Source organism: Stegodyphus dumicola, chromosome 3, assembly GCF_044657685.1.
Source record: "Stegodyphus dumicola isolate Sdum_Otavi_A_Nest chromosome 3, ASM4465768v1".
In the NCBI taxonomy this organism is placed as follows: Eukaryota; Metazoa; Arthropoda; class Arachnida; order Araneae; family Eresidae; genus Stegodyphus; species Stegodyphus dumicola.
In genome coordinates, this window is record NC_140770.1 from 89836356 (window position 1) to 89855821 (window position 19466).

The 19466-nt window shown below is 33.4% G+C and overlaps 1 protein-coding gene across 1 annotated transcript in view; it reads right to left on the reverse strand.

Moving 5' to 3' along the window:
- Positions 1-879: 879 nt before the first annotated feature.
- LOC118185467 (protein SSUH2 homolog) overlaps positions 880-19466 on the reverse strand; it is a 65297-nt gene continuing 46710 nt past the window's right edge. Inside the window, exons 7-11 of the mRNA XM_035355326.2 lie at positions 16287-16381; positions 15254-15346; positions 12043-12151; positions 11496-11597; positions 880-7188 (exon numbers count right to left, since the gene is read on the reverse strand). Of these exons, the coding sequence (XP_035211217.1) occupies positions 7045-7188; positions 11496-11597; positions 12043-12151; positions 15254-15346; positions 16287-16381 (543 nt within the window). The 3' untranslated portion in view covers positions 880-7044. The remainder of the gene's footprint in view (positions 7189-11495; positions 11598-12042; positions 12152-15253; positions 15347-16286; positions 16382-19466) is intronic.

The following is a 19466-nucleotide window of genomic DNA, read 5'->3' on the forward strand; positions in this document are numbered from 1 at the left end:
ATTATCAAAGTTTTTAAAACATTCGAAGGAGTTCCAGATTATTAAATACTTGAAATTTTGCGGTAAACTTTAATCAGATGCGACTTCTTTATTGTATCAATTAATAATTACTATTTTACCTTTATTTTATACATGCTTAGCTCTAAATGATTTTTTATGACATTTCTGGAACTGTTATATTTATTAACTAAATTTTACAATAATTTTGCTTCTAGAGTTTTTGACATTTGTACCAACCTCAGGAAAATTTAACCGTACCTGGTACCTCTATCTGAGATGAGTTCGTTAAGAATACAATTTTATACTGATACAAAGTATGCACAGATCTGTCAACTCATGATACAGTTCCTTTTTAGAATAAAATAAATCTTTACTGAAGTTAAAAACTGATTTTCTTAATTATGCATGTTCTCTTCCTGTTGACACTTTTTTTAATCTGTTGTCATAAACTGCAGAAAATGAATTTTTATTTCATTGAACTGATTCAGTCATACCATCAGTAAAAATACATAAAAGTATCTATAGCATATCTAACTGGAAACGAATAGAAAGAAATAGTCAAACTAAGTCTTGGGTTTTTTAAATAATGTTTGTTATCATCAAGTATCAAAATAACATTTGCATTAGCAAGTCATAGCTTCTAAGAATTTAGTTTTAGGGAAATTTTATTTGAATGTTAAATCGATAATTTTAAACAGAATTTATTTTACTGGTTGACAGTTTTATATGGAGTCTACATTAAACTTGAATTGATATTTTTTGGTAAAACTTTGCTGGCTCACTTTGATGTAAGTGAATTTGTCTCCTTTATTTAGTTTTGTAGAGATTAATTTTACATCAAAGTGCTATTTTGTGCATCAAATGAAATACAATAAGACATTGTAAGCCAGTCTCAAATACTATAAGACACTCAAGAGTCCTAAATAGTATAAGTTGATCCTTTTTAATATGAATATTAAGTACAAAAACATTGATGCAGGATGAAAATATGCACGAGAAGAGTTCTCAATATTGAGCAGCATCTTCTCTGTAACAGTAAATTAAAAGCATTTCATATATGGTTGCCATGGGCGCCAGAAAATTAAGTATTCTTTGAATTTCTGAGAAAACTTATTTAATAAAACAAGTTATCTAATTAAACCATGGACGGAAAGAAGGAGAAAAGCACAAACATTACAACAATTATCTAGACATACGGCTTGGAAATACTATTCCTCTTTGACTAAATTTACATATATGTAGTATATATGTTAGCAAATCACTTAGGCCAGGGGTTGACAAACCACAGCTTGCAAGCAGCATGGGGTTCTTTAGCCACTTGAGTGCGACTCTGCCACGAATCGATTTTAATTACCTGTGGGTGAGCGGAGTGTCGATGGGGTTGACGTAGTGCAGGCGGCATGCACGACTAACGCATGAGTTGACCAAGAGCAAGCTGGTCACAGCTTGTCTGTCAGTATATACAGTGGTCAGTGCCTAGCGTGCCGAGAATTCTCAAGCGAGTGACATGAATACATACTCGGCACATTAAGCTACTGCATCTTTCAACCACCTGCAAATCTCACAGATATTTTTGGCATCAATTTAATAAGTTGTTATAACTTTGTATTACCACTTTTAGTGCTACGGAAAGAAATATGTTTTAAGTGCGACCTGTTTGGCATGGCTATAGAGAAGAAGCAAAGAAAAGCAGAAGACGAAAACCGTGAATGTAAAGTTGAATAGACCGAATTGTTTGCGTTTATGCAAAACTTAAATGGCCTTCTGAACTTTATGTATGAAGAAAAATTGGCGCATAAGAAGAAATCTAATCTAGAGAAACACATTACAACTAAACACGCTTCATTTGGCAGTAGATATCCCAGCGATGATGGGAGGAAAAAAGCATTTGACAAACTTCACAAAAGTCTAGAAAAATCAATTTCTATATTTAATTATTGGGTGCGGTCTTACAATAATATTAATATTGCAAGTTTTATTGTTAGCTAAGAGACTGCTAAGAGAGACAAACCACACACAGGTGGTGAATTTAATAAAGTTGTCTTATAATTGCATCAAAGAGTTATTCCGGGATTTTAAAAACAAAGCAAAAATTCTTAAAAGAATTAGAGTTACCGCTGTCTGCTAAAGCACTAAAAGAACAGTTACAGCATCTGCGAATAAAACCAATCAGCAAATGGGAGATCTTAAATTAGTTTCAGTTTTATCAATAGCTGTTGATGAATCTTGTAACATGAATGACACGACTCAAGGTTAACTTTTCGCTGGATTTATTTTATCTACGGATCCTAAAGAAGAACTTTTATTATTAGATTAGGATTATTGCCACTGAAAGGTCAAACACTTGCAGAGGGTATTACAAATGCTGTCAATAAAACATCATATTCAACATGGAGAAACATAATATTCCATTTCATAGACCGTAATTTATTTTTTCCCCCAGTTTCAACAGAAGGGGCAGAAAGTATGACCGGAGTGAGAGAAGGCTTTGTTTATATTTTGAAGGAAAAAATTAATCACGAGATACTTGTTCACCATTGCATCATTCATCCAGAAACGCTCTGCAAGAAGAAGAAATTTGCAACGTTATGGAATTGTAATATTATGAAGACTGTCAACACAATTGTAGCTAAATCTCTGTATCATTGCAACTTTAAAGAAATTTTAGTTGAAATGGAGAGTGAATGCACAGATCTTCTGCTGCATAAAAAGGTACCTTTTAAGACAAAACGTTTCCTCTTCTTATTAGAAATTAAAGCATTTCTCTATAGAGACATTAGGATTTTTGGAAGCCGGAGAGATGAAAAATTAGCAATTGCCTTCGTCGGGAATCGAACCACGGACCTCTGAAATACCGGCTCAGTGTACTGACCACTACACCACGCTAGAAAAGCGGGAGAAATACCTTATATCTTTTTGAGAAGACTAGCTATCCAGAACTAATGGGCGATCAGTGAAGCCAAAAATTTTATTTCATGGTACACGTTATGTCTTATCTGAAATTATAAACTTTAGGGAAAAGGAAACACTTTTTTTTTTATATTGGAAAAAGTCATATTCGAAAATAAATTATCCTTTTGATAAAATTTTGAAAGAGAAGCATTAATTTCTTTTCCGTACCTGCTGAAACATCGCCAAGGTAATAACTCGATAACTAAAATATACTATTTCAAAACAACAGTTTTAAATATAATGGAAGTCCTTTCACGGAGGTTTCAAGAATTCAGAAATAGCATACGACGCTAGCCTTTGTTAAAAAATATTATAGTCTATCTCAGTTCTGTTCGGTGCAGAATTGAATTTTTCTTTCTTTAATATTGACACTGGAGCTTTTGAAATGCAGTTATTTGAGTTAAGGATTTATGGAGCTCCAAATGTGAACGCCTTAATGCTGATATGATAAAACTGGAGAAAAATAGGTGTTATATTAGTTCACAGCAAAAGGGGTCTTCTTTGAAAAACATGAAGAAGAAAGACATAATAATTTTCAACACCTTAAAAAGTATTTCTGATTCATTCGGCAGTTTAAAAAAAGGGGGGGGGGGCTGGGGCATTTGCTGTTCTTTCATTCTTTGTTCTTTAACTTTGCATATTCACGCGAACAATCTTTTTAAAGCGTGAACATTATCAAAAGTAAGGTTAATGACTGAAATGCTTCATGCGAACAGTCTTTCAAGAATATTTATCAATAGTCATTAAAACTATCTTTTTCAAACATGAAAGTAAGATTCACGAGAAATAAGAACCTGGAATTCTGCTTTAAATTAAAAACAATGGCATACAAATCTGACTTATTCAAACTTTGTACGGAAATGCAAGGTCATTGTTGACATAACATGCGTGTTTTGTTATACTTTCATTTTAATATGAAAAATATTTTTTGTCAATAAATAAGATAATTACTATTATGATATCTGGTTTTATTTAATGTCAGTAGCTAGTGTAAACTTATAAAAACATGGTTCTTGAAAAGAAGTTTGGCTTTCAAAAGAAATCTTAATCGTTGTACTGCTGATTTTTTTTTCTCTTTTGAGTAATGAGTTTGCTGACCACCTGGAATAGACATTGATTTCACGGGTACACAACAAATTTCTATTGCAGTGTTGGTCGATGCTTCTTGGGTTATTAGTCTTTCAACTAATCTTTTCTCTGTAGGGATTTTTTTTTTTTTTAAGTTCTTGAGAACCTACCTCAAATTAACGATAGGCTTGAGATTGGATAGATTATGGTCTCATTTCCGGATGTGGACTTCATTTCGTAGAAGCTAACATAGTGTTTAAAGGTACAGCATGTTGTCGGGCAGTATTTTTGAAGAATAGCAAATTTCTCTATGGATAACGTTCAGCCACTGAAAGCTGCTGGGAAATTCCCTGGTCTTGATGCGCGTTTATAGTACCAGTGTTTGGCAATCACATTATGGTGATTGGCAACATCACCTAGCTTAATGCGCCGAGTAGGTACTCTTTCTTGTCTTTCACGTGAGAATTTTCGACCCGCCGACTACTGTACGCACCAAGGAGGTTAGAATACATGGAGATGCCCTGCGCGCAGTCCAAGTGAAGCCAAAAAGTGGGGGAAAGCATGCCCTTAGTAGTCGTGGCTTTAGAAAGATTGACGAGCTCTTCAGCCAATGAGGCAGAACCTAGCCACACCCAGTTTCTTAAATTAAAGACCGTGGATTCTTCGCGTGCTTTTTCCTTCACTTTTTCCCGCCATTTCATTTTATTTCTACATTTTCTATCATCTTGTAGACGGCTGCAATATTGTTCCGAGAAGCAATTTTTATTCCTGCCAAAATGGTAAATTCCTGCGTCGCTTTCGGCTGTACAAATAGAAGAATAGCAGGATCCGGTATTACATTTCACAGGTAAATATTCTTTTAACATATATACTATCATTTACTTAATTATACTTTGCTCAAAGTTAGATAAAAATTTGCTGTGCATGTTTAAAACATATCCAAGGAAACGGCTGCAAGTGCTGATAATTGTATGAATTCTAATGATTATCAGGATATGCAGAGGGAAAATATATGTACAAAGGGACTGATTCCATTAAAATGAGTTAAATGAGAAATGCATTATGTAATTACATGCTGTCATTAATGAATGCTAGCAATAAAGGTATTGTGAAAATAAATAAATAAATACTCAAACCATTAATTGATTATATTTTAGTTATTCTAAATATATACAGGTATAAGTCTCAATTTTCCATGTTAGAAATACTACTTACGTTTTGAAAAATATTAAATTGCATGAACAATGATAAAAAATAATATTTAAATTCTGCATTGTTATTTTTAAAACTCCCACAAATTTCACCCCAAATTAAATCCTGTTTTTAAATATTTACTTGAACAGAAAATAAAATTAAATACATAAAATATGACTTGTAATATAATATGATCACACCTTTAAAATAACGCGTTTTCTTTTCCACGATGAGCTGACCACTCCCCCTTCCCTTGTTTACTTACCACGAGTATAATACTCAAACTATTAGTTGAAGAAAAATCTGAGAATTATAGATCTTTCTTCGCGCACGTCACACCGAGAAAATACTCAAACTCTTTTCTGACGGCTTTTCAAACGCACATTTCAATTATTCTACTTATTTATGCATGTTAAAAAAACATTCTTTTATATGGAAATGAAATCCGAAATGTAGACATTATTTCAATGTAACCATTCAGTACCTTATAACCCTCTCACGTCTTCACATAAGAAATCAGAAAACACACTCAAAACTTCAAACAAGCTGACGTTTAACCTCACTTCACATAGTAAGGGAAGCGTTTTCTTGCCCTCACGAGGCGTGGCTTATTTGCTTCCCCCGGCTTCACTCTCCTCGTATTGCGACAGCAGAGACGCCATCTCCATGTATTCTAACCTCCTTGGTACGCACTAACGGACAAGATAGAACTGGTTCACTCTCGCTCAACTCGTGCGATAGTCGCGTGTACCTCCTCCGCACTCATCTCGCTGTGTCAACTTGATCGACGCCGCCCTTATCCGCACGTAATCTAAATCAATTCATGGCAGAACTGCACTTAGTGGTTTAATAGTCTCATGTCGTGGTATTGATGGCAAATAATCGAACTGCCCACAACTCCGCAGTGACTAGAAGTTTATCTTCTTACTTTACAGAATTTCAAGTGAATTCTTTCCGAGTTCGATCGGCGGATGATTGTGCGTTCGATCATACTAAATTATCTTTTATCGTTCAGTTTCCCTCCAGAGCAAATGTTTTTTGGGCTGGAGCAAAAATAAGGTTTTGAATTCTCTTGCATTAGATGTAGCCTAAGCCATTCATTGAAAAAGGCTGTTCTCGCTCCACATTTCAGGAGTTTTTGTGAAAGCACAAAGTCAGTATCTTGCGCTAAAGCAATGGAAAATAATTATCTTCCTTCTCTGAAAGTGATTATTAGAGGCGTGCTGCTGTTGCATCCAGGAAGGAGGGAACTAGTTTTCTGAAAAATATTCTGATGGTAGACTGGTTCCAATTAATTTGTATAGCAATCTGTGATATAGCTGTTTAGTTTATCCTTCGCAGAAGAGTTTTAGCATATCTGGGACAATAATTCCTCCCCCCCCCATTCTTCATGCTGTAAATGCAGATATAGCGCTTGCTTTTATTTTACGGTTCGCTTACATAATCACGACCGCACTTAAGATAAATCAACAAAAATTTGCAGGTAAAGACAAGCAAGAAATCGTTAAGTATTGGGTGGGCTTTTATTTATTGCGATTTTAGGAGGAAGAATATTTCCAGGCGTATCATAAAATGCCCTTATTATAGTATTTAAATCAACTTTTGTAGTAAATTCATTTAATATTTAATAAGAATATTTAATAAATTCATTTAATACTTAATAATGAAGATATTTAAAAAGATTTTCTTATAATCTCATATGAATCTTCTTTTTCTGAGCGTTTGTAACAGCCACACATAGGATGCTAGTAAATTTAATGCCACTGGTAAGGTAATATGCAATTATAAAGTCTCTGCAAGTTTGTTGTCTGATCTCTTAAACTGTAACTATTATGATATGGAACAACAGCAAAGATTCTCCGGATAGTCAGGAGCAAACACTTCTTTTTGGCTGCCAAAGATGAAGTACCGGAAGTGTTCCTGTCTCCATAAATAAGTGATGCAATATACAGGTATGGTATACACACCATGGCGCTAAAAATAAAAACATAACGCATTAGTGTTAGCAATTAATTTGTGCTGTTAGAATATTGGACTTATTTATTTTAACATTTATTTCAGTTTTATAATGAAGAAGACACAGATTATCCCCAAAATGTTTTTGTTTAAACAGTTCTCTTGAGCAGTAAATGTGAAACAACTGACAAGAAGCATCATATATCGAGAATAGAAATAAAAGTTTCTATAACATGTGTAAGAGATTTTAGGCCTTGCTATCATCATATTTAGTTAGGGAATATTTTAAGAAAACTAATCCTCTAAGCCAGAATTTCTTAAACTGTGGGTCGCGACTCCAACTGGGGTCGCAAAACCTGCCGTAGGGGGTCGCCAAAAATTTTAGCAATTTTGATATTCCTTTAACTTATTATAATAATTTTACAGTTACCAAATATTTTAACATAATGTATCTGAAAATAGATAAAGATAAAACAATACAGGTAAAGAAAAAAAGAAAACGTTTCGAAGCATTTTTTTTAATAGAAACGTTTATTTTACTCTAAAAATGAAAGTTAATGACCTAAAACTGCAATAGTATATTACAGTAAGAGTGAAGAAACAGTTTCACTCACGCGTGTGTCGGATTTGCGCAATGCTTATGGGGTCCCACAACATTTTCGTAAGTATTAGGGGGTCCTCACACTAAAACGTTTAAGAAACCCTGCTCTAGGCTAAGTGAATTTTTGAATAGTTTTAGAGGAAGAAATGTTGGAAGCATTGTCAAAAAGACGACATAGCTCTACCTATTATTATTAGGAATAAAAGTTAAATGTTATTTTGTGGCAAACACTAAATATTTTGCAATATTGTTTACGTATTAGCCTTGGAAGTAGTATTTTTAAGTTCAAGATTCATCGGACCAAGTTTATCCTTATCAATTTGAAATTTCTTAGTTTTCTCATTTAGGCCAATTTACACTGGTCATCAAAATAAAGGATAATGAGAAAAAATATACTATGTTGCAATCAATGCCCAGTACTGTAAATATTTATGTTAATCAAATACCACTGAACACAAACTTGCCCTTCCGCACATATATTAACCCTGGAAATTTGTAAATTCGGTGATTGATAAGTAGTGCGAAATAGACGCATGCTGGAATTCCGGTCTGTAGTGTTGTTTAAAGCGAATGTGGTTTCTGAGAGTGATCAGTATTCAGTAATTATGGATCAAAGACATCATTTAATTGAAAGTCAAAAGTGGTGAAAAATTGGAAGAATCGAGCGAAATAAAACAGTAATGGAGGTCGCTCAAGACTTGTGTATCCCTTAAAATATCATATCAAGAGTTTGGAACCGTTTTTAATCATGGATCGTTTGGTAGACAGCCTGATCAAGGGTAACCAACAGCAACAACTGCATCTGAAGACCATTTCCTGATGTTATCGGCTCGAAGAAATCGCGAACTGGCGAATAATTGGTAGAATCGAGGAAAGTGAAACACAGATGAAGGTCGCCCAAGATTTGAATATCTCTCAGACTGTCATATCGAGAGTTTGGAGTTGCTTTTTAAGCACTGGAACAGTTGACAGACAGCTTGGTCAAGGGCGACCAAGAGCAACAACTACATCGGAAGACCGTTTTCTGTTGTTGTTGGCTCAAAGAAATCGCGAAGCGACTTCAAGAGATTCGGTTTTAGACGTTCAAGCTGCCTCAGGAACTTGAACTAGTCGTTCTACTGCTGCATGAAGGCTTAACTAGATTTGATTGTATGCGAGAAAACCAATGCGTCCCACTCCCTCTAGCTTCCAGAGGGGTCCGTTTAAATTGGTGCCATCGTCATGCTGAATGGAGCCAAGACCACTGGGCCCGAATGTCCGAATGTTGTTTACTGATGAATTCGGATATAGTCTGAAAAGTGATTCTAGACGTGTTTTGATCTGCAGAAAGGGAGGAACACGCAGCTTGTCTTCTCTTGTCCGTAAAAGATCCTGTTTCCGCTACTGCGGCTTAATGATTTGGGGAGCAATCATGACACATGGCTGCACCGAGCTGCATATGTTTCAAAGAGGCTCTGCAACTATTTGGAGATATGTGAACAAGATATTGGGACTCCAAATTAGACTGTTTAGGGGTGCTGTTAGCCCAGAGGTTTTGCTAATGGGTGATAATGCTCGATCTCTTCGAGCATATGTGGGCGTCAGAATACTTGTAAACACAAGATATCAAGAAATGGATTGGCCACCTTGCTCACCCGACTTGAACCCGATTGCGTGTGTGTGGGGGGATGTCTTAGGACGCCGAATTTCAGCGCGCCTCCTTCCTGGACCCTTTAAGAGCTGAAAAGCGGTCTTTTAGAAGTGTAGAGTGCAGTTCCACAACACTTGATCAACATTTTAGTAAAGTCTATGAAATCAAGATGTGAAGTAACGCATATCTGTCCTACGGGACTCATACGCTATATAAGCCCACCAGCGGCTGAGCGGTAAAGTCGCTGAACACTGGTAGTTCGGTCCGAGGCTGGCTGCATGGGTGTTTTCGTGGTTTTTCCCATGTGTAATGTGTATACGAGTCAGTTTCCCTTAGAAAGTCCTCCACGAAGGCATCCCTCCCCTTTAGCAGATAGCCCTAGTGTGCTTTACCATAATTAAATACACCAACACCATACACTATATTAAAGAAAAAAATTTTCCACAAGAGGTGAGTTAATTTTTCCATCATTTCTTTTCCAGTTTCCATAAATTTATTTTTAATTTCAATATTTTGTGAATAATCAGCTGCCAAATATCGTAATTTATGTTAACTAATGCTTTTGTACAAATTTCTATTAATAACTTTTCGTGAAGTATCTGTTACGTTTTATTTCTGTTATTATCTTTTAATTCTATTGACCATTGTATAACTTCATACTGGTAAAAAATGTGCAATTAATTCACGAAAAATCAGATCTAGAGTAACATGTTCAAAAACTAACACATGGCAATAAAAGAAAAAAAAAATTAAAATCTATGGTAACCTAGTTAAATGAAAATGATAACCAGATTATACTTGTTTGCTTTTCAGGAAAAAATGTCATTTACTATTGCGCAAAAGTAGTTTTTAAGAGATAGGCAAACGGACCAAGCGAATACTGGGAATAATGAATCAAGAAAACACAGATTTATTAAAAGGAAATATTTAATTTGTATAGTATATATTTTTAAAAATATTTCAATTGGTAAAAATTCTTGGTTTATTTAATTACGGCAAAGCACACTAGGGCTTTGTGGAGGACTTTCTAAGGGAAACTGTCTCATATACACGTTACACATGGGGAAAACCATGAAAACGCTCATGCAGCCAGCCCGTTCGCGGGATTGAAACCTCGGACCGAACTACCAGTGTTCAACGACTTTACCGCTCGGCCTCTGGTGGGCTGGTAAGAATTCTATTTTTATACTTATTGGTAGGCTGGTGGGCTGGTAAGAATTTTATTTTTATACTTTTTGGTAGCCTGGTGGGCTGGTAAGAATTCTATTTTTATACTTTTTCTTTTACTAAAACAGAATAATAATGTAATTATTCTGTTTTAGTAAAAGACTAAAGATTAAAGGTTTAACAGACTCTAGTCCAAAATTTAAAGCCAAATGCTTATTCGCATAGTATAGTGTTTAAATCTGATAGCTCAGAGCTGACGACTGATAGATAAGCCCTTAAGGAGAACTGTTTGATGAACACCTTTTAGCTTGATCTCTGACGGCTTCAACATCCTCTGCTGTTAATTTTAGAAATGAAAACATTTTAACTAGAAAAGAGCTTGTATATCCTGACGAATACATGATCACGAGGCCCCTAGTGACTGCCAGCCGCTTAACCCGCCTCTGTGTGAAATGCACCTGTAAATCCTCCAATACACAATCTGATTCTCAATTCTTGTAAAATCCTTTTATATCTTAGATAATGATTTCTTGCTTGAAATATGAAGACAAACTCAACGTGCAACAGAATTCCTGCCTGTTGCATCTTCATTCAAATATACTTCTGTTATTATTTTAGAATTTGAATTCTGATACAAATTAAGAATACCTTAAATTAACGTTACGCATAATATTCATTAAAGAATAATGCAGTTCCAGAGAAAAGTATTCACCTAATTCTTCCTAGCAGAACTGACACCTATGAAAGAGAATTAGCTGAATATTTATATTATTCCCTGACAATCTCACTGAAGCTTTGCACTCTTGCGTCCAAGAAATTGCATTTGCAGTTTTGCGCAATTACTTTGAAGTTATTTGTTAAAATAATAGCTTCATGGAATAGTGAGTACAATCGATTAATTTTTATAATAATGAAATGCAGATTTACCTGTAAAATTATCTTCTCAGTGGAGAAGGAAGTCATATGTTTTTCTATATAATGATTTGCTGCAGACTGTAAGTCACCATCCGGAAATACAACAGGGAATATCTAAATAAGATAGATGTCTTCTTTTAAAATTTGATTTTAAATGTGGAAAGATAAAAGTACTGGTATAATTTGCAATTTAAAATAAATCTATTACTAAAAGTTTAGGGAGCAGCATGATTTTGCTACATATTTTATTTTAATGGTGAAAGGAATGCCAAACACGAAATCATACATGAAAAGAGATAAGTTGCATTATCTGTAAGAGAGATGTGAGAGAGAAATCTTGCAAGCAAAAGTTTCAAACAATTTTTAGACGATGAAAAGTTTCTAAAAGCCATGCTGCATTTTTTTGGTCATAGAAATAAGAATTCATTTATCTGAATTAATTAGAATAAAGAGACCATTGGCTTGTTATCTGACTTAGTAATCTAATAACACTTATAAAGCACTTGTGCATAATAAAAAGAATTTGTGTACGAAAATTTGGAAATGTAAATAAACTTACTAAAGGTTTCTCATCTTCAAAAACTAAATATCCTTGAGCATTCTCAAGTCTTGAACCAATAACTGTGGCTTGTCGTGGTTCGATAACATGTGTGTCTTTATGGGTTGTCCTGAAAGAACAAATTTTTCCTAAATACTGCATTTGACAAATATCATTATAAAGGATGACAAAAGAAACAGCATTATGGAAATGATATTTTGATATCAGATGTATTTTTTTAAAAAAGGTTTTATATGGCTTGAGTATTTTTACAGAATTTGTGTTTTCAAGGGGAAGGCGATTTCTATTGATTTTTTTTTCTATTGACAAGACAAAAGATAAAATAAAAATATTTATGTTTTGAACATTACTAAATCAAATAATCACACGCAGGAAATTCATAGCAAGCCTGCACAACACATTATGCGTTTTATGATAACATAATTTATGTAATCATTTAAGAAGTGGATCATTTAATTACGGCCACAAAAATTTTCTGTGCTTGAGCATCAAAACATTTGCCCTGAAAATGTTACAACTCAAGGTAATTATGTTGATAAGAACAATATATATCGAAAAAAACTAGACAAATACAATTTTAAAATATAAATATTATTTTAAAGAGACATTGACGTGATGCACAAATGTCTATGTATTTCAGTTTTGCAAATTACCTTCAGTTTGGTTTGGAAACTAATTTATAATGGAACACAGCATCAAACTGCTCTTTAAGCTATCATTTTTTAAAATAATAATAACTAAAATAAATAAAAAAACAAGAAAACTTTAAGTAAACGAAGTAAATAATGTAAGCATGCAACTTATTAGCCAAAACATCCGCGATATATTTACCTCAGCTTTAGGATGTTTGTAGCTGACTTTCTAAGGGATACTTTTATATCTTCATGCAGGATTTTCCAGGACAGATTGGCACGTTCATCATTTAATCAGTAAGGTATATTCTAAGTATCCTTTCCTACCAGAACTTTACAACATGAAATAATTTTATTACATGACGTGTGTAGGGAAAAGACCGCTTGAAAACTTTGTTACAGGTATCACAGTATACTTCCTTACTTACCCTTCACTTAAATCAAATCTTCATTCAAATACCAAATTTTAAAAATCTATTTCATGTTAAGAGTAAAATGACCTTACTGTGTTATGAATTTTAGAGTTTTTAAGAACAATTTTTATTTGCACCTCTCAGGGCCGGCTGCACAGTATTCGGTGCCAGAGTATTTAGTAATTATTGTGGTGTTTCCTTGTATGAGTTGGGAAGAAAGTAATTTCGGTTTGCACAAATAGATAGCGTTATGTTCGTTTTTCTTTTCTTCGGTCAAGCTTATACTTTTTATCCTTTTGAAATTTAACAGCTGACATTTTTAGACTGCTTAGAAACAAATTGCGTGTATTTTTATTTGCTATTGTTAATTTAAGGCCAATTGTACATAAGGCGCAAAAATAAAAATTTTCGACATATTTTAATCTTTTATTTTTATAAATACAAGAAAGTGGCTGAGATCACAAAGAGATGCGTAAAGTTTATGGTGTCGATTGCTTAATAAAACCCATGTGTCAGAATTGATTTAAAAAATTTCGTGGCGAAGATGTTTCACTTAAAGATGATCAACGTTCTGGCCGACATTCTGAAGTTGTTGATGATAAAATCAAAGCGATAATTGAATCGCATCATCATATAACTGTGCGAAGAATTGCAAAAAAGTTAAATTTATCACACATAATAACTGAAAATTAAATAAAATGTTTTGGTCTCGTTCGATATTTGTTTTCCGTATGAACTGAAAGAAGTTGTTAGAACGAATCCATATTTGCGATACCCAATTCAAACGTAATGCAGTAGACCTGTTTTGACACGAATTATCACTGGCGATGAAAAACGAATCATCTACAACAACATTAATAGAAAAAGATGGGGTTTGCTGTAAAAATAAATGAGGTGCAAGCATGATGAATCAGCACAAATCATAACGAAACTATATTGCATCAGAAAAAGATCATTATGTCAATTTGGTGGGATTACAAATGTGTTGTGGATTTCGAGCTGCTTTCAGATAACCAAACAATCAAATCTGATGTTTACTGCCAACAATTTATGGAATTAGAGGAAGTAATCAGAGAGAAAAAGCCAGAATCAGCAAATCGCAGAAGAATCATGTTCCACCACGACAATGCGAGGCCTTACACATCTTTAGCAACATGTACGAAATTACTGGAGCTTGGTTGGAAAGTGATGTCGCATCCCCCATATAGTACCGACATTGCACCGTCGGATTATCATCTATTCCGAAGTTTACAAAATTTCTTAAATGGTTAAAAATTTCAGTAATAACGATGACATCAAATTGCTCTTGGTTGACTTTTTTGCCGATGAAGACCAGAAGATCTACGAACGTGGAATCATGAAGTTACCAGAAGAATGGGAAAAGATAATCTAACATAAACAGAATAGAAAATAGTGAACTGATTAAAATTAATTTTTGTAGTAAAAATTGAGTTTTATTTCACACTATAAACCGAAATTACTTTCTTGCCAGCCCAATATACATTGTATACTGGTACATCACTGGCCAAGATGTATTTAATCATAAGGAGCTAAATTGAAGATCAGACTGGATTGGATAAGTACATTTGGATTACGGCAAAGAATATGAGGGCTATCAGCCTAAGGAGAAGATGCCTTCGTGGAAGGCTTTCTAAGGAAAAAGAAACTCCATGGGAAAAAAACTCAAAAATTCTCACACAGTTTTTCTGTTCGATATCGAATTCCTAGTTTTAGAGGTCTGTCTGTTTAATCAATGAGGGCTTATGATCATCTGGTGATGAAGAGGGTGTGGATCATATTTGTTTTCACAGACTCAAAGTAAGACACCGAGACGATACCACTTTTCTGAAGAAAAAAAATTAAGAGCCTTTTTTGTTAGGTTGCGTGGATTACTGTATCACAACCTATTTCTAAATTTAAGTTCAAGAAATTTATTTTTAATTTTTTGACGTTTTTTAATGTGCTTTCTTTCTAGTTAATTTTTTAAACCTACATAAATATCTGAATGGTTGATAACAGAGCCACTGTAAAACGAGGATTAACTGTACTTGCCAGTCTTTTATAATATCGCCATTTCAATTAATTTTTATTGCTAGCTCTTTTATCACCTTTAAGTATACTAAAACAGCCGAAATACACTCTTATGATTTTTTTTTCAGACCTTACCATATAATTGTAACAGAAATGAAACAGCGTATTTGCCCCGTTCCACTGCAGCCTCTGCACATTGCGATAGTTTCACCACCACACTTCCAACACCTGTTAATAAAATGACATATATATTGCAAAATAAAATAAAAATACGTTTAAAATTCTTCACATATTAAATTCGAACTTTAGCTGCATCGTCATCAGAGAGTTGGAGCAACGAAAGAAGTAAATAACTAAAATACAACCTGTCTCTTTACCGAAAATGACAAAAATTTAAATTTTAAATTTTAAAAAAATTTGAAAGGTTTCAGATTTTAAATTACGCTCAAAAGGTCGTTTTTTTAACGTTTTGTGTGTTACCTTTATTTATTAAATATCATATTTTACGTACTCAAACCATAAAATTCAGATCAATAGCACTATCGCAAAATAATTTTAAAATGAGCATATCTTTAGAATTCCAGATACAGAGTCTCGCGCGCTGAAGATAATTCCCCCCCCCCCCGTACAGTATTGCCATGGCTCGTTTTGAAATTGTTTAGTCTTTTAATCAAAAATTCGTTGAAGTGTTACAAAATATGAAATCGATAATAAAACAATACTTCGTGTTCACACAATGTCGGAAATGTCGATTTATCACAGGTTTACTATACATAAATAAAATTACGCGTTCATTCAAACGTATTTACAAGGGGAAAGAAAAAAAAAAAAAAAAGACTTTCTGGATGCCTTCCACCTTATTCTTCGCTACTTAGTCTTGTTGCAGAATGTGTTAAATAGTGAAACCGGTCTTAGATCATAGTGCAATGCCCTAGACTGGGAAATTACTTTTAATAATGCTACATACATGTCAGTAACACTGAGTAGATCTGAGTGTAAATAACTGATTCGATTAGACCGAGTATGCTGCATACAAAAATAGAATTCAAATAATTGAGATGAAACATCATTAATTAACATTCTGCAATAGTCATAATAATAATAATAATAATAATAATAATAATAATAATAATAATAGTAATAATAAAGAATAGAAAAATAATCATACTTTTTCCTTCCGGTTCCTAAGCAACGAAAACATCGTTCTCTGTGTCCTTGTAAGGATGTCTTGTGGCCATCCCCCAAGCAGAAAGAACATCTTTGCTAGAATTTTAAAGAAATCCCATTTACTTTTTATCATAAATGGTAGATAGGACTCAGTCATTTCTTTAGTACTAAAATATATCCTATCTTCGCTGCTTAATACTGCTTTGCTATAAAAAGTAACACTGATTACGATCTGTTCTTAAACTTGCGCGTCGCTCTTAACAATATAGTTGACTCTTGAAATACGTAGTTTTAATTATACGGTTAACTTTTACACATGAATATTTTTCAATATATATATTTGGTAATGATTTTGAAATTTACAGCAGACTGAAAAACTAGCAGACAAACCAAGTAATCTACAAATATAAAAAAGAATGCTTTAATAAATTAAGTTTATTATGAGAAGTATAAAATGTTTGATGATGCCATGTGTTTATCATTTTCTGCAACAAAAAGAAGTATACATCTCTTACTAAAAAACTAGCACATTGTTTGCTAATAAATACTTCGAAACTTCACATCGCTTTATACAGCATAACAGAAATGTGAAAAAATTTGAAATTAAATCATATTTTAATAAATTAACTGTGACGTTTTGAGTTATTACAATAATTCTGTAGTCACCTCTTAATGTTAGCATTATTGTTATCTTAGGTTTTGTGAATATCTGTTTACAACTTAGTATAACTCTGACCAAATTTACCTATCGCGTTATATATCTTGGGGTGTTCTGGAGATATAAACTAGTTTTGGATTTATAATGTAGCAATGTTTCACGACTTGTAATATGATTATCAAGCCAGGAAGTCTTTTATATATTATTAGCATGTTTCGATAATTTTGATTATTAATTTATGTGTAGGCTTATCGCCTTAACGAATAATTTTCCTTAGGATATCTTTTCATTTTTGAGCTGGCTAATTTGATTACAGCAAAGGAAATTATCTGATTAGAGAAGAGATGGTTTCGTGGAGGATTTTCTTAGGAAAACTATCTCGTCTCTCGCTACGCATACAGCAAATAAGAAAACGCATATGCAGCCAATTCATTCTCCATAATTTTAACCTGGAATCGAACTACTGGCAATCAGCCGTCTCAGCTACTGGTGGGCGTCCTTTTTAATTTTGATCTCTAGAATTATTAATAAGTGCAATATTTATTTGTTCTATTTACAAGTACTATTATTCTAATGGAAGTTAAAATATTAAAAATGAATTATTGTTAAACATTTAACTTAAAATGCTTTGTGATAACTGAAAGAATAATTTTAATGACCTCCATGTTCAAAAATATTCCCGAAGAGAAGTAATTAGCACATAAATTGGATTGGATTGGATTAGTCAAATGATAGCAGAGCACAGGAAGACTATCTACCTAAGGCCAGGCATGCCTTCGTAAAGAACTTTCTAGGGAAAACTGGCTCACAGTCATGTTATACATGAATAAAACTATTAAACTCCAGTGCCGTCAGCCCGTTCGCCGAGATCTGAACATTGGTCGAATTATCAATGTTCATCTGTTCTACCGCTTGCCCGCTAGTGGGATAATTAGCACACAATGTATATGTGACATTTAAACTTTGGCATAAATTAGAAGAATTCTGAACAATAAATGCAGTGAAATTATGGTGAAGCTTTGAAACTGGAGTATACCCAATCAATAAAAATATTTATATATAAATACAATCTAGCAATAATCCATTTTCTCTAGCATAAATTCATATATGTGACCTTTAAATAAGCTTTAGCATAAGTATTATAAACAAAAAATACAGAAAATTTATGGTAAATGTTTGAAATCAGAGAAAGGAACATGTATGAATGAAAATGCCTAATCCCGAAAAGTAGATGTGGAAGATAAAAATATGAAAGCGATATTCTAATTTTAATTGGCAGTAGTTCCTCTTATTCTTTCATTTTAATTTGGGTACTTCTCCTTTCCATCTTAAAAATAGGAAATATTTTCAATAATGCAATCTGTCATGCCATATTGATCCATTTCATGCCATTTTATATAATGCTGCGTTGCAGGCGTGTTATAGCCCAGTACCTTTTCGAGAGCTAAAACGTTTTGATTCTTTGTCTCCCACGCTTACTTCTGAATGCATCGTATTTGGCTTTCTACCTCGCTTCTGACCAGTTTCCTTTGTCTGCTGCTTTCAAAAATATATTTCACAAGTTTATCAGCAGCAATGTAAAAATTCTTTAAAAATTCTTTAAAAACAAGGCACACATGTTGGCTTAATGAAAAATGTCCTTCAGTCGTGAATAAAAAGGAAATAATAGAATTAATTAGGCTACATCTGCATGTCACTTTTTGTCGTTATGTGCTTATCTTTGCCATAAACCCTCATCACTCTCTCTGTGTATATATATGATGCAGAGAGGAAAAAAATACATCTTAAGTCTTTCCAAAAATAAAATTTCTATATGCAGAAGGCCAATCTGAGTAAAGACAACTAATTGTGTTCGGTATCTGTCTTCAGGGGTAAATTATATTTCGAGTAAGCATTTCATTTTTATTGCAACTTTCTTTATTTTACGCACTGGTTATTAAAATACAAGATGGTCTAAAAATTATTAATACGCTTGAAGACTTTATTACGAAAAATACAAGAGCTTAAAGCTTACAAGAATTATTATAGCATTTACATAATTTCTTTGAATCATATCGTAATCTTTGCTTTTTTTTTTTTTTTTCATCTCAAAGCAAATCTAAAAGATACTCAGTTTCTTCCTGGTATACTCCAAAACAGGTTGGGAAGTAACCGCAGTTGCCTAAGTCATACTTTGAAACAATGCAATGCTTGTAGTCCACAGCACATACTTTTTTAAGAACTCTCATAAGAAATCAAGACATGTAACGTCTGGAGATCATGATGGCTAAGAATTGGACCACATTGTTAACTTTCTCTGCAATCTTATACAACTTAATCCTCAATGAGACGAGTGTCTCTTCTTGCTGTCAAATGGTCTTTGAATACAAACGAAAAATTCGAGGGAGAAGTTAAATTTATGTAATATTCAAATAACGTATTGTTCTTCTGCAATAGAAGCTTCAGAAAGCTTTTTAAAATGTAACAGTAATTGTAAACTAAGTTTTTATTTTTCATTAATTACAAATGACATTAATTAATTTA